The sequence below is a fragment of the Sceloporus occidentalis genome, unplaced genomic scaffold, assembly GCF_023333645.1.
Source record: "Sceloporus occidentalis isolate IW3139 unplaced genomic scaffold, rSceOcc1.0.p SCAF_1, whole genome shotgun sequence".
In the NCBI taxonomy this organism is placed as follows: Eukaryota; Metazoa; Chordata; class Lepidosauria; order Squamata; family Phrynosomatidae; genus Sceloporus; species Sceloporus occidentalis.
The window spans coordinates 136,921,636-136,938,124 of NW_028316981.1; the positions used below are offsets into that span (position 1 = coordinate 136,921,636).

The window sequence follows — 16,489 nt, forward strand, 5'->3', positions numbered from 1 at the left end:
GGATTCAAGCATACACGGTTTGAAAATGTTTTTAAAAAGTATAAATTTCAAATATCAAACCTTGATTTTCCATTTTTTATTAGGGACACCATTTTGCTATATCATTATATCTAATGGGACTTGAGCATACACGGATTTTGTTATACACGGGGGATCTTGGAACCAAACCCCAGCGTATAACAAGGGTCCACTGTATTATGTTTTTATACTGGGGGGAGGTATAGGGGTTTTAGAATTTTAACTGTATCCTCTTTTGTTGTTGTAATCCGCTTGGATTCCAAGTGACTAAGCGGAATATAATAATAATAATAATAATAATAATAATAATAATTTGCTGCAATACTACACAGCTCCTTTCCTCTTCCTTTTAGCTTCACGACACCTCCCTGAGGTAATTCAGGCTCAGAGAAAGCTGACTTACTCAAGATCACCTGCGGGGAGGTTCATAGATGTACAGGGCCTAGAACCTAAGACCTGCATGTTGTTGTTGTGTGACTTCAAGATGTTTCTGACTTATGGTGACTCTAAGGTGAACATATCATAGGGTTTTCTTTGCAAGTTTCTTTGCAGGCTGGAGTAGGGGTGGGTGAGTTGCCATTTCCTTCCCCTGAGGCTAAGAGAGCGTGACTTACCCAAGGTCACTTAACAGGTTTCTATGGACAAGCAGGAATTTGAACCCTGCTCTCCAGTCATAATCCAGTGCTCAAACCACTCCTGTGCCGCTATCCAACGTTCAAACTCAGTAGTTCCCAACTTTTGAATCTCCACTTAGTTGGGATTTTGACTCCCAGATTTCGTGAGCATTGGCTCACATCTACCTGGTTTTAAATTATTTTACTTTTTAAAGTTGTTTTAACTATTATCTTGTTTCATATGTTTTTTTCTTGTTTAAATTACATATGGTTTTAACCTGGAAGTGTTTTAAATTGTGCGTATTGTACACAGCCCTGAATTCCCATTGTAAAGTGCAGGATATAAATATTTTAATTAATAAATAAAGTACATTGGTTTCCTGTGGTACTCAGGGCTTCAGATCTGAGATTGCTTTCTGGATAGATTGCAGGAATGTTTTGGAGATTTTCAGGCTCTTTCTGCTCATCTCTGTTATGTGTGCCAGGATCACAGTCGCTTGGCAGAAGGTTTTTAGACAGTAGGTGCCAAAAGCAAAGGAAAAGACATATGTTTGGTGGAGTGGCCTTTGAAATGTGTATGGAGTCCTACTGTTAGTGTTTAGACCTTTTGGTTTGCGTGGATGATAAAGAAAAGAAGGAGCTCAGAAAAAGAGTGTTTTTCATTTTATTTTTTTTATAGAAGTGCTGGGGTTAGGAACAACAGTATTCAGGCGAGTTACATGGAGTGTGTTGTTGCTCTTTAAGTCAGTAATGAATGTGCATCCTTGTGTAACAGTGTTGTAGCACTTCTGTAGATGGACAGTGTGAGTTGTCTGGGAGATACACTTGAGAGTGTGTAGAGGAAAAGCATTTGAATTTGAATTTCACTTTATGTCTTGTATGGCTTATATGTGGCTAAAGATGGAAGCCAAACATTGTAGAATTGCTATACTGATTTTAGCTGAAAGATGATGGTGGTGGTGGTGGTGATGATGATATTTATTCCTATCCCACCTTTTCCCCAGATTGGGACTCAAAGCAGTTTACATAGTTAAAAATCCACAAGATTCAAAAGTTAAATCACAATTAAACAATCTGAAGTCCACGGTATCTGCATAACTCTTGTCCAGCACAACATTCCAAATGAGTTAATTTTCTCCCTATCAACTTTTTTCACTATCTAGCTTTCATAATCATATGTAGAAATGGGAAATATGATGGCATGGACCATCCTAACTTTATTATTCAGTGATATACCTTGACACTTGAAAGTCTTATCTAGTTCCTTCATAGCTGTCCTGAACGGATCCCCCGCGTATGGTGAGGTTTCACTGTAGTTTTACCGTGAATGAGTTTGGCCTCCTTTCATCTCTTTTATATAGTTCTTCAGTGCATTGTCTCCATTTTTTTTTTAATTTCTACTTGGTCATGTAATGTTTCCCCCTTGCTGATGGTAGAGCATTTCTACTCTTGCTTTAAATTTCCCTTTGGTTTCTCACATCTTGTGGAAGAGGTCTCTTGTTCTTCCTTTTTTGTTGCCACCGTCTGTTATTCTGCATTGAATATTACAATAGTTCTCCTTGTCCCTGTGCTTAAGTCACTGAACCGTTGCATTCAAGGTTTTGACTCTACTTCTGCCTCCTTTTACTTTTGCTTCTTATTTGCCCTTAACTTTCTGAAGAGTTTCACTTGTCATTCTTTGAGGCTTCTTTTCTTTTTGGCTGCATTATCATTAGTACATGTACACTGTTTGGTGGACAAAGTTAAAACTTGAGTGATGTTGGCTGTGCCGTATCAGATATGTTCTATCTCATCTAGGACTCCTCAGGTTTCATTTCTTAACTGGATGGGTTCAGTGAGAATTTTTGCAATTAACCTGTTCTCTTTCAGGTTGAAGACATGGATTATCGAACACATGCAGACAACCTTGGGAAGGTGAGTTTTGTACTGCCTACTGTAGTTGTAACAATCCTGGGACCAAGCTGATGCCACTGTGCAGTTTCTGCAGCTATACTCTGTTCTTCCTATGCTGTGACATACAATGAGCAAACTAGACTTTGTTGGGGGTGGGATTGTGGTTAAATAGCTCATAATTCAATGATCTGCTCATAAGCAAAGTGTGTTTAAAGTCCCTAACTGAACAAGATCTTATTCACACCAACTAGAGACCTTTGGAATGGTTGCCAAGCCATGGGGTAAAATGAAGGCCAAGCATTTCTGAGAATTTTGTGTGTTTGTTTGTGTGTAAAAATGGATTTCAGGGGTGGAAAGTTTTAGCCCAAACATTTCCTTGGAGTCTTTGCAGTCTTTACAGTTTAGCCTGGTGACCATCATAGACAAGCAAGACTCTTTGCTTCTTCTAGAAATGGCTGTGCCTAGAAAAAAGGTAACAACTTGGCTTGCTTCTGGTCTTAGGGAAGTTGCTGTTTCACACTAGAGTTGTGATGCCCATGCAAAGGATTGGTTGAATCAGTTAGCTGCAGAAGCAATACCCAGTCCTGTCATATGGTGGAGCTAAAATTCCATTCTGTTCTCAATGCTTTCTAGCACTTTTTAAGGTATGGGTGAATTTAGAATTTTTCAAAATGTTAGTACAGCGAGTACAAAACAGCAATAGAAAGAGGAGGAATGTGTAAGTGAGAGGGGGATGGCTTTTTTGTTAGTTACATATATTTATTTCAGAGACTCTTGAGTCTCTTGATCTTTAAAAACAGCAAAGCATTGATGAAAAGCCGAATAATAGATTAATATGCAGAATCTAGTTAAATGAGCAAATAACATTTGTCAATATGTTTGTCTTGTCAGAGTTAAGTCACTTGATAGAATAGTCAGTAATGCTTACAGACTGAATTCCTAGTTAGTAGTTACATTAAGAGGACACAACAAGAGCAGTGGGGCACATGACAATTTTTATTAAGTTGCTGGATCAAAATAGATTAAATTTCTTAGTCTAGTAACTGGCCAATTTAATTCATATTATCTCATGAACACAAAAAGAAAATTATGCTCAATATTTCTATGCTAGTTTAGGATTCAGCTAGTACTTCAGTCCTTCTGTCCATGTCCTTTCATATCATTCTCCTTTCTGTAATATATGTCACAAAATTAATAACCTAGATTTATTGAATTTACAACAAGGAAAAAAGAAGGGACCTGGGAAACATTTGTCCCTTGATTATGATCAAAACATTCTTAAAAGGAAGCATTCCTTCATGGGCTCAGTCTCACCTTGTTTTTCCATAAACTACTTGGTTTGTCTGTGAATAGTTTTGCTGTTTATATGAACCAAGAGTGAATTACTTGCATGTGTTTTATTTTCCATATAGTTGGTATTCTCCTCCCCACCCAGTATTAGCTGTTCCCTGGAAATACTGCTTTATGAGCTTTAGATAGAATCCAGATTGCTGGTAAATATGCAAATATACCACATTAAAGATTATGGATCTTGCCTGATTTGTAAACTAAGCAGGATTGGCTCCTGTCAGTAGTTAGATGGGGGAACACCAGGGATCTGGGAAAGAAACCCACCTGAAACCTGGAGAGCTACAGACAGTCAGTTGGCAGTACAAGGCTGGATGGAACAGTGATCTAACCCAACATAAGACAAGTTCCTTTGTTCACTGCTATGGTCGCCTTAGTGGATGATCTTCACCTGAGTACCGACAGGAGAAGTGTGACCCTCTTTGTGCCTTTGGACTTCTCAGAGGCTTTCGATACCATCAACCACAGTATCCTTCTGGAATGCCTGGGAGAGTTGGGGATCGGGGGCAAGCATTACAGAGGCTCCGTAGATTCCAAATGGTGATGCTTGGGGACAGTTGCTCTTCTAAAAGGGAGCTTAAATTTGGTGTCCCTCAAGGTGCCATCCTATGCCCAATGCTATTTAACATCAACATGAAACCTCTGGGAGAGATAATCCAGAGTCATGGGCCGGGGTGCTGTCAGTATGCTGATGACACCCAGATATACTGTATCTCTCCATGCCTTGGACTACAGTGTCAACTAAGGATGGCATCTCCCCTCTGAATGAATGTCTTAAGGTAATAATAGACTGGATGAGGAAAAACAGTCTGAAACTGAATCCAGACAAGACGGAGTTACTCGTTATTAGAGGCCCTAATCCGGGTATGGAGATTTGTCAACCAGTCCTAGATGGGGTCACACTTCCCCTAAAGGATTGTGTTTGCAGCTTGGGGTACTCTTGGACCCGTCGCTTCAGATGTCAGCTCAGACAGATGTGACGGCCAGGAGTGCTTGTTATCAGCTTTGGCTGATATGCCAGCTGTGCCCTTTCTGGAACTTGGGGACCTAAAAACTGTGGTGCACGCACTGGTAACCTCATGACTTGATTTTAGCAATGTGCTGTACATAGGGCTACCCTTGTACCTAGTGTGATACTTCAATTAGTTCAAAACATGGCAGCCAGATTGGTCACCGGGAGATCTAGGGGTGACCTTATAACACCGATCTTAAAGTCCCTCCACTGGCTGTCTATTAGTTTCTGGGCCCAGTACAAGCTGTTGGTTATGACCTTTAAAGCCCTTAATGGCTTGGGTCCAGCTTACCTATTGGATTGCCTCCTCCCATACAATCTGCCCCGTACACTCAGGTCCTCTGGGAAAATTTACTGCAGCTTGCAAGAACTAGGCTGGCTGCAGTTACCTGGAGGACCTTCTTCTCTACTGCTTCCAAGTTATGGAATGGCCTACTGGAGGAGATCCGGAATATTGCTTATCTTGACTGCTTTTAAAAAGTGGTCAAGAGGGATCTCTTATTATTGTTATTATTAATATCAGGTGTAGGAAAGGGAAGTAATATTTTGCAAGATTTCATTCTAAAGTAAAGCAGTAATTCCTCAGTGCCATAGTATTAAATTAAAACAATTTAATTTAATTTAATTATTATTAGTAGTAGTAGTATGCTTTATTTATATAGCGCTGTAGATTTACACAGCACTGTACATACAAACAATAAAATAGATAAAGTAAACCTGCTCATGGCATACAATCTAAGAAATAATAGCATAATACTTATAAATAATACATAACAATTATTTAAAACAATTTAATGCCCCAAGATAAATTTTGACATAGTTTAGGGTAGTTAAATTCCAGGAAAAACATTTATGTACATTTCTTTGATTTTGTTCCATAAAGCGTATGACTAGAAATAAAGCAGATTTGTCCTCACTTGTTTTATTGTGATTTATTGGTTATGGTGGGTGGGTTTATGGAGCATTGTATTTTATTGTATTTTAAAGTTTTTGAATATTGTTGTAAGCTGCCTCGATCTCATTGGAGAGGCGGGGTATAAATAAATTTATTATTATTATTATTATCATTATTATATGCATTAAGTTAATAGTTTTATCACTTTATCAGCACCAGCATTAAGTGACTGGGACCAAACCCTTTTTCTAGCTAATTGCAAAGAAATCTAGTACATTTATGTTAAATAATGCTTAAAGTACTGGTTAGCAGTTGGTCATAAATGAGGCCTCTATGTCTAATTTATTGACAGCAGTAGCTTTTTCTAATAAGATAAAATACCAATGTTACCTGATTCTTCGGGTAACTTTTAAAGTTTCTGCTTATGTAAATTCTGTTCTGAAACACAAGTGGGGGGTGCTTTAGCAACTGTATGACATGAAAGTGATAAAAATATGGGCTAAACAGCATTTTCATCTGAGTCTTCTACAGGTCCCCAGTAAAACCTGCCTAAGCAATGAAACTGTACTCTTTTCTTCAGTGCCCAAAAGGTCATAGCCCCTGGACGGGAGTTTCTCAGTTCCTGCAAACATCTCAGAAGATCATCCAGTTTGCATCTGGCAAGGAGCCACAACCAGGAGATACTATCATCTATGTGGCTGGTGCCTTTGACCTTTTTCGTATCCTACATCCATTTATTTGGGGCTGAATGGAAGGAGGGAGTTGTATGTAAAGTAAATCTGGAGCTTCTTTTACTCCTCCACCATTGACACTGCCTGCATCCCAGATCTCAACTGTTCACAGAAAATGATATGCGTGAACTGCATTAGTTCTGCTGGAAATGTTAGCCCCAATTTTTCAAAGCACTGCTTTACATTGCCACCCCCTGCTTCTCCATTGTGCACTTTAAGTCCACATTCCTTGGCGATTTGTTAGACATCTGAAGGGAGTATCAGCTCACAACACAGTTGCTGTAAACCATGTGGTGTAAGAGATTTTTACTGGGATAATTGGCCTGTTCCAGGAAAGGCAGATGGAAAGAGATAACATGTACTGTTTGGTGGCAACTTCAAAATCTAATAATTTTAGTTAAGGAAGTTTAATTCCATCTTGTCAACTTGCATCATTTCCCTCAGTGGAAAGCTGTTTAAAGAAAGAAAATGGCCAATAAAGGGTATGTAAAATACATACAGTATTTCAATGTAGGCTTCTCATGTTTTTTCTCTCTCATCTAGTAAGCATGTGCTTCCCCCTACCCATTCACTGACAGACAGACAGATTCATGATTTAACCCTTGAACTTCTTCCTCTTGATCTTCAGAAATTTCTGCATAAATGTTTATTCATTTAATATTTGTTGTTTAAAAATTAAAGAAGACCTGTTTATAAAAATCCAGGAAAACGGTTTGGGAATACCAGGGGTATTGTGGCAAGACTTATTCTGTAAACTGTGGAACTGGTTTCCCTTTAATTTCATCCTAGACAAGTCTGCAGTGTGTCATAGTGCCTAAATACCCTGAAGACACCAGATCCTGTCTGATCTTGGAAGCTAAGCAGGGTCAGTCCTGTTTAGTATTTGGATGGGATTTCACTGTTATATTTTAGAGGAAGGAAATGGCAAATCACCCCATGAGTCTTTCATGGATAAGGAAATCCTATGAAATTCAGAAGATTGTCATACGTTGACAGGCGATTTGAAAGCACAAAAATACAAGCAATATGTCACCACAGTATTCAGAGTGAGTCTCTCTGTGTGCCATACAGAAAGAAGTCATACTATTACAGCAGTTGCTGAAAGAATACCAGAAAAACAAGCATAGGGTCTGTGGGGAATATATATTTAAACCCTAGTATTCTTATTCATTGCCACTGGCTTTCTTTCTTAATGTATGCATATTCCAGATGTTGGTCATGTCGATTTTCTAGAAAAAGTGCACCAGATGGCAAAGCAACCTTATATAATTGCAGGGCTACATTTTGACCAGGTGGGTATCAGTACCTTAGTGACTAGGTGAGGGGTTTTCCTCATCCCTTCTCAACTGGATCGAGAGGGTTGGGGATGTAATATGTTGTTTGTGCTGATGCTGACTGTTTTAATTACAGGAAGTAAATCTATACAAAGGCAAGAATTACCCTATAATGAATGTGCATGAGCGAACCCTCAGTGTTCTAGCCTGTAGGGTGAGTATTTGGTCAGAATCTTTGTCTTCTAAATTGGGCATGATTTGAAGAGAGCAGATAAAGACAATCCTGTTGAAGCAAAACAGGTCTGATTCTGGTTGACTACTTGGTAATCCTAAGAACTCTAGCCTGACTTTCATAAAAGTGTCACAAATAATTCTACGCATTTCCTAAGAAGTGACATGATTATGTTTTATCAATATGCCCAATGCTCTTGGATGCTGAAGGGAAGGAAGAACCTCAGGATGACTGTATGTGCATATTTAAAATTGCACTGTATAAGGAGAATTCATGAAATAACATCTAGCACAGTTCCTTGATGACAGAACAGATCAGAGTCCAATGATGAAAGACATGCTTTATATGTAGAAAAATCCAGGTTCAGTCACAGGCATCTCCAGTTTAAAAAAAAGGAGATATCACACAATGAGAGAGATGGTTGCCAGAGACTCTCTCTAAGGCATCTTCCTCTATTTTGTTTACAGTTTTGAGTAATAATAATTGTCCAAAGCACTATAGAGTTTTGCATTAATTAGAACCCATATTCTGTGATGTGTTATTGGAATAATTGTTGCAAGCTAGTGGAAAATAAACTTTCACATTCAATTCTTTTTGCTGCTGCTGCTTCAAAATAATGATTTTTTAAAAAAATAGTGAAAGATAAATGCAAAAGGGCCATCCAGTCCAGCCCCTTCTAACCCTAACCCTTCCCCCCCCCCTTTTTGTTAAAGAGCCAGGCACAAAATGCCCCAAAGCGTGCTCATTTTGTCAAACACACCTCTTATGATCTGCCCTTGGCCCCATTTTCAACCCCAAAATGCAAGTTAATGCATCCTGTATCCCCTACTCCTTGCCACCCCAGAATGCCTCTTGCACATGTAATAATAATAATAATAATAATAAATTCGTCACCTCGTAAATGCCAGAAAAGGATGCGATTGTCATGCATTCTTTTATGACTTTAAAAGCTTTAAGAGCTATCCCTGCATTCCTTGCAAAAGCATGTATCGTTTTGCCAATTGCCTACTTGACAACAGCAACAAACGTAATATTCGAATGTTACATTCGCATTTTAGCATGGATTCTCCAAAGAAAAAAGTGCCCTTTCATTGTTCCCTTTCCCTTTCATTAGCTGACTTCCAGCAAAGGGATACTGTTGCAAAGGGCATATACAGTGGAACCTCGGGATACGAAATACCCGGGTTACGAATTTTTCGGGACCCGAAAAAATCCAATTGGAAATAATTGTTCCGGGTTACGAACGTTTTTTCGGGTCCCGAAAAAACTTTTGGTGCTTTTTGCCGCGATTTTACACCAAATCGCGGCTTTTCCCCATTAGCGGCTATGGGGATTCGGCTTGCGAAAGCCGTTCGGGTTACGAAAGCGGCCGCGGAACGGATTACTTTCGTAACCCGAGGCTCCACTGTATATATATATATATATATATATATATATATATATATATATTCCTCAGGAAAAAACACAACAAAACATGCACTCATTTTGCCAAAAATATTTTATTTAAAAAGGGAGGAAAGTGCCTGATGGGAGCTCTATTCATGCCCTGCCTTTGACATGACCTGAACTGCCCCCTTTCCTCCTGCTTACATTTTGCCATTGCCTTTCACTGAGGCTGAGACAGAGTGACCTGTCAGTTCCAACTGAGCCATGGAATCAGTTGGGAATAAAATGGAAATGCAGTGCAGGCATTCTGACTGTAGCACCCGCATATAACACAAACAGTAATAATAATAACAACAACAATAATAATGGCGCTTAAGTTCCAGGAGCAAGAAGAAAGCAAGCACCCCAAAAATCATGTGCATAAATTGTCAAAAGAGGCTGCTCCTGCTGCATCCATTTCCCTACATCCCCAGCTTCTCTCCACAGCCCTATTTCCCTGGGCAATCCTCCTCCTCCTCTTCCTTTCTTCCGACCCTCACCTCCCTCTGAGCTGCCCTGGGTCCTTCATCCTCCTCCTCCTGCTCCATTATGGGATGCCCTCCGTGGCTCCCTTCTTCCCATGGCTCCTTCCTCCTCCTCATCCTCCTCCATCACTTTCTCCACTCCCCCCCCCACCAAAAGCCACCCTGATTTCCCCTTTTGCCTTCTGTCACCCTTTGCATCCAGATTACCCTTTTTCCTTCGGCTCTTTCCTTCTCCCCCTCCCCTCTGCTAAATAGGACCCTAAAGATGGCGGGGACCCCCTCGCTCCCCCAGAAGCACAAAGGTCACGATGCCACCAAAGCCTCCAAAGGGCATGCGCAAGGATTTTGATGCGAAATGCTCGACAGAAACGGAAGGCGCTGGTGTAGTAGACAGTTCGGCTATGCATGGTTTCGCAGCACGCAAATTGCAACTTCCGCACAATTGTAGCGCTAACATAACGTTATGGGGAAATGACGGAAAAGCAAGCAATGTGGTAAGACATCGCGCGAAACAGTCATTTCGCAACGTTCTTTACACTTCCTTAGCGCAATTGCAGGGTCCAAAACTTGAGTCTGATAAACTCCATTGATAGCTAATATGTGAGTTGACGTAGCAGGATATATCAGAGTTCTTGCACAGTGAGGTTTGAATTTGAATTGACATTCTCGCACACTACATGATCACAGAGTAATCTCTGACAACACCTGTTGATCAGCTTAGTAACGGAGATGAGCACTGCCCCCTTCGGTTGGACACAACTTGACAACCTTGTCAACGGGGAATACCTTTAACTTTTTTAATGGCATATATAGGTCCGTCCCTGGCTTTCCACTCCACTAAATGCATCTAAGGAAGTAGACTTAAGTCTACGAAAGCTCATGCTGCCAACTTCTTTCTTTCACTTAGTCTCAAAGGTGCTACATGATCTCTCTGCATACTAATCCAAACAGGATTATTGCACAGGGTTCATGACTATACACATTTACATTTCTGCCTCTTTGGAATGGTGCTATGCTGAGGCTCCTGTCTAACAAGCAACCTTGCAATGTACAGGTTTTTTTTCTCCTGGTACCTTATATTCAGAATTCATTAACTGGAATGGCCATTGGCTGATGTAGGAGTCTAAAATTATGATTGACTTCTCTCTTTCCTGTTTCCTTTAGTATGTTTCTGAAGTAGTGATTGGAGCACCTTATGCAGTCACAGCTGATCTACTGGATCATTTTAAAGTAAGTATAGGCCTTATACAAAGACATACAATTGGAATGAGAAGAAGTGAGGAAGAAAAAAATAGAGTTAGGTGGGATCGCAAGGGTCATTTAGTCCAGCCTGATTTCAGTGCAGGAATCCACAACTAAAGTATTCCTCAGAAGGGGACATCCAACTTCCATTTAAAAACTTCTAATGAATCTCCACGGGAGACCATTGCACTGTCAAACAACGAGAGATATCTTTTGGAACCTTTAAGACTAATGAATTAATTTCAACATAAATTTTTGTGGGCTACACACCACTCCTTCAGAAAGCATACATTCAGAATGAAAAAATTCAGAGGCTTGGAATTTGTTTTCAGTTTCAAAACTGAATGGAATCCTTTTCAATGCAAATCCATCTTCTGTATTCTTAGCTACCTTTATCTTTCTTCATTTCAACAGTTTAATTGGGATAGAGATGAGAAATAATTTTACTGTAGCTATGTTTAAACAGTTGGGAGTCAGTAAATCTTGCTGTTCTATTACAGATCACACAGATCTGTCAGTAGATCCATATCTAACTTCTGCCCACTTTGGGAAGCCTGGGAATGATAATGATCATGATCATTCATCTTTTTCTACAGGTGGATCTAGTTTGCCATGGGATGACAGAATTGGTACCAGACAAAGATGGGTCTGATCCATATGAGGTAAAGGAGGAGAAACTTACTTCTATGTTAGTTTTACTGTAATGTATAACCCAGATCTAAGTGCATGGTAGACAAGCAAGTTTCCCTCTTGTATATTGTGTATCCAATAATTTGTGAGGCTAGAACTGTCATCAGTGTGACCATGTGTAAAGCCTTTCAGTACTATTCTGTGAATTTCCTTTTCTCACTATTATTTGATAGGTTGGAGAGATTGCAGAGAGATTCTTATTGGAAAGGAAGGCTTGTTAGAGAATGTTCTCCAGCAACAGTGAAAGTGCCCACCTTAGGAAGATGAGTTTGCAAGAACCAAGTAAAGGCAGAAAATAGGTTTTAGAATCCCAAAAGGAGGAATATTTATTAAAGAAATCCATTCTTTAGATAAAACAGCCTGATCCTTGCTGAACTATTGTAGAAGAGTAATGGCAGTAGGCAGACATGCTCCAGCATGGACTTTGGGTGTAGTAAGGCCTCTGGCTCTTGGGAACACAGCCAGAACAAAAGACTTGTCCACAAATTTCTTAAGTTTCCAAAAGCTTTACTGGTTATAACACAAAAAACACAAAACTGATTTCTTCTTTCTCAATAGTCCTTCCTAAATACCTTGCTCTCTTCTTGATGGATTCTATCTTTCTTGTTCTGAGGACTATCTTTCTTCTTTTGTGGACTTATCTTTTTGTCAAAGGAAAATACTCTCTCCAGGTCTGACTTGGCTGAAACCTTACTACACACTGAAACTACTAGAGGGAGACAGCATAAGACCCTGGGATTTCCCACAATCCTTGCCTTTCTTAAAGCTGTAGATTTCTATTTCCCCTTCTAAACTAATACATAGAAAAGCTTAATATAATCTCAACTAAATATATGTCTCAAGAGCATCAAAGATGCTCTGGAGGCATGACAACATGGCAGAGGCAAAATTCTTATTATAAACAATTGTGGGTGGAAATAGAACTGGCAGCAAATACAAATACAAATGATTCAACATGGCAGAGGCCAAAAACAAAAATGGACCATGGTCAGCCTCACATTAATTCTTTTGGTAGAATAAAAGACAGTGGCTGAACCACATTACTTAATCTACTCATTATTCTTTGGGATAGATGACAGATAGAGGAAGCAAGCAGACAGAAACAAGAAAGATAATGTTCCTGGTCTATATCTATGGGTGCATCTACTATGTAGATATAATACAGTTTGACACCACTTTAAGTGCTCTAGCTCCATTCTATGGAATCCTGGGATTTGTAGTTTTACAAGGTATTAACCCTTCTCTGCCAAAGAGTGCTGGTGAGTCACAAAACTACAGATCCCAGGATTCTGTAGGACAGAGCCATGGCAGTCAAAGTGGTATCATATTACATTATTTCTACAGTATCTATGCACCTTAAGCCACCTTATCCCTAGTGGACAAAAGAATAGTGAGAACAGGTGCAGAAGCTGTTGCATAGCAATCATTGTCTTGAAAAATGTTTCTGTGTTGTAACATCTCCCAACAAAAGGTGTTTACATTGCTAAATTCTTTGGGAATGTTTCTGAAGATCTTTTGTTTCTAAAAGCCCTTTCTAAAAACTTTATTTCTCATCAGTCTTACTCTTTTCTCCATGCCTCTAGGAACCCAAGAGACGTGGCATCTTCCGATTGGTGGACAGTGGCAATAACCTCACAACGGATTTAATTGTGAAAAGAATAATTAAGAACAGGTTGGGTGCCATTGATTAGAATTTATTTTGTATTTAGCCCAATGAGGCCTTCTTTCTACTGTATCATAAAACACCTTCTACTTGTCTATACAACTGTTGTCCTGCATGAAGTAGTTATATTACCCACTAAATAAAAGCTAATAGGAGGGGAAAGAAGGTTTTATAAGGGTGAACAACAACAGTCCTGCACCTACATCATCAGTACCATTTGAATGCTTACAAAACAAAAATGGGCCTTGAAGTAGGAATTCTGTGTGCTGCACAACTCTTGCCTCCCTGTGGCTTCATGAATCTGTTAAGTCCACATCCTTGAATAGTCTATCTACTTGGTCATTTGCAAGTTCTGAATTCTATGGAAATAATATTGCCATCAGCATCAATTATGCAGATATGAACAACATTGTAGCACTGACTTTGATGCAGAAATTGGAAAGAGATACTACTAGCTCCCTTAATCCATCAGCCTCTGTAGAATGAAACTGGCTACCTCTAGGATATAGGAGAGTCTCACACCTGATGTTACCCTGGATGACAATGTTTTAAGATTCTCCTGGTAAGGGAGAGCCTTTGTACTAAGTAATATATTGTAACATTGGCTTCTTTCTGGTGCTGCTGATTCCTTTCGGGGTCATTTAAGGGAGCAGAAGTAAATCAAGTGCTTGGACTGTCAGAGTATTTTTCCCCATGCTATCCTGATAGTATTTAAACTATATTCCCTTCATAGTTCTCTAGCTCTTTACAAGCTTCCAGGTACCTGTGAGACTATATTGTGCCAGAAGCCACCAAGGCCTATGAGAGAGCTCTCTGTGAGGGCCCTCTGCACAGCTGCCTCCCTTCTTGTGCATGAGTACTGGTGTTGAAATAGTACATACTGAAAGTGAGCACCCAGAAGAGATGCAGGGAGGAGTCATCCTTTCCAGATATAAAACTCCCAACTAATTAAGAGTTCTCAGTGAAATGAAAGCACTATTAATGTATATCTTGGTCATTGCAGGCTTGAATTTGAAGCCCGGAATCAGAAAAAAGAGGCCAAGGAGCTGGCTGTGCTGGAGGCCATGAAGAAAAAAGAAGAGGAAGCAGCCCAGCAGAAGGCAGGCCTAAAAGGCCCAGAAGACCATGAAAGCTAGCATGGAGAAAGGTGCAGCAGAATCCTCCCTTCTGGATTGATTTTGCTGAAGGAAAGGATACTGCTGCTAATCTCAGCAAGGCCTGTGGTCATGACTTTCCTGGTTTCAAGTCCACTAGTACGTGGGAAAGATCCAGGATACTGCTATCTAAATATCCCAGGCCCGCTCCTATGGGATGAGTTCAATATTGACCTCCCAATAACAGATTTTAATTCCAATGAATGTCTGCAATACTGCGTGGTTTTATCTTCTAGCAATATCTGACTTGTTGGAATTGGGGAGCAGGAATAATCTCTGCTCAGCTTTCTTCTAAAATCTATATATTTCAGAGCATCCCTCTGATTTTTGCCTGCCAGAGACAATTTTCTGGTCTTTAAAGCCATCCTATCTGGCCTGGCTAATAGCCTACACAGCACTGATAAGATCCCAAGGTACTCAGTCAATAGCAGTACCCTTTTCTTGAGAGAAAGTTTGCAGCCATATTGGCCAAGGCATTTCTCAGCTGGATCCAAAGGGGAACAAGAGGACCAGTCTGTAGCTGCTTACACTGCCTTACACTGAATCTGTTATATTCAAAGTCTTGAGTGGAATTTACTGAATCTCAGACTTCCCAGTGGCGTACAATGTGCCCTCATTAAACCATATTAAGATGTGCCTCTTTAGATCCATGTGGCTAAGCAAGAATTGGTGGGATTGCATTATTAAATGTTTGCAATATGGTGTAAATCTTTAAAAATCTGGCTGTGACTGGATCTGCTTATTAAAACCCCAATACATTGCTTTGCAACAGGGATTTTACCCTCCTCTGTGCTGGCCTTTGGCTCTTGTTTAGAGGAACTGAGACATCTGATACTCCCAGCTGAGCATACCGCCCATTGTGTGTAAATGCTTTGTACTGTTAAAGTTGGATGCTTCATTGTGAGGCTCACAGGTAAGGCTCACACTTGCCTGAGACTTCTTTCACATGCATGTAGGAATGCACATGGAGGCTGTTCATGAGGGTAGGGTTCTTTCCCCTTCCAGGCAGGTTTTTTTCTATCTCTCTTGTGCACTTTCAGCAGTGGAAATTAATAAAACATCAATGACTTATGTTTGTGTCAATGCCTGATGTTAACACTTGAATTGAGAAGAAGTGGCCAGGGCTTTTGGCCTAACTGAGCAAGGAAGATGGGATTTCAGTGCATGGAGATTGATCCTTCTGTACTTTGTTGTGAGGTGCACATCCTCTCAGTGGTGGTGGTGAAGTGTATCGCAGTCTGTCCTCCTCCATTTTCCATGAGCTTGGGGAAAACCTCTGCGCCAATACCTGGAGGGTTGTGTGAGGATGCCCCCCCACACACACACATAAGAGAAATTCCATGTATGCTCATGCCTCATTGCAAACAATGGGGGGGGGTGCCACTTGCTTCATTGCTGCATGGCTTCAGCATATGCTTGAAGCCATGTATGATGCACCCGCATATGGAGCGGGCGCACTATATAATTGTCAGTAGTAAAGGCATCTGTCATAGCACAGAAGATTTGGGTGTGAAAGTGAAAATGAGCAATTTCTAGGGGTAAACTGTTCCATTAGGGAGAAAGATAATATAAACAGCTGGATTTATTTCTATAATTAGAGGCAGGGGAGGGCAAAAAAGTCAATATGACCTCCAATGACTGAGGGCCAAAGGAAGCAGGGAAGCACAATCTACTAACTATATTTCTTATTGAGATGCTGTTATGCGGCTGTATATTTGATACTAACAGTAAAAAAAGGGATGTAACTCTTTCCCCTGGCCCATGGTACATCTTTTCAGACCCAAATTCCCTCAAATCATCTTCCTGCAGGGGAA

General features: G+C 40.2%; 1 protein-coding gene across 2 annotated transcripts in view; it reads left to right on the forward strand.

The window, feature by feature from the left end:
* PCYT2 (phosphate cytidylyltransferase 2, ethanolamine) overlaps positions 1-15,746 on the forward strand; it is a 38,034-nt gene extending 22,288 nt beyond the window's left edge. Inside the window, exons 6-13 of one of the 2 annotated variants that reach the window (XM_089538222.1) lie at positions 2,502-2,546; positions 6,360-6,498; positions 7,720-7,802; positions 7,921-7,998; positions 11,091-11,156; positions 11,765-11,830; positions 13,442-13,530; positions 14,525-15,746. In XM_089538222.1, the coding sequence (XP_089394348.1) occupies positions 2,502-2,546; positions 6,360-6,498; positions 7,720-7,802; positions 7,921-7,998; positions 11,091-11,156; positions 11,765-11,830; positions 13,442-13,530; positions 14,525-14,657 (699 nt within the window). In that variant the 3' untranslated portion in view covers positions 14,658-15,746. Of the gene's footprint in view, positions 1-2,501; positions 2,547-6,359; positions 6,499-7,719; positions 7,803-7,920; positions 7,999-10,181; positions 10,409-11,090; positions 11,157-11,764; positions 11,831-13,441; positions 13,531-14,524 lie in introns of those variants that run through there. The other variant, XM_089538228.1, reaches the window with a different exon arrangement.
* The last annotated feature ends 743 nt before the right edge of the window (positions 15,747-16,489 follow it).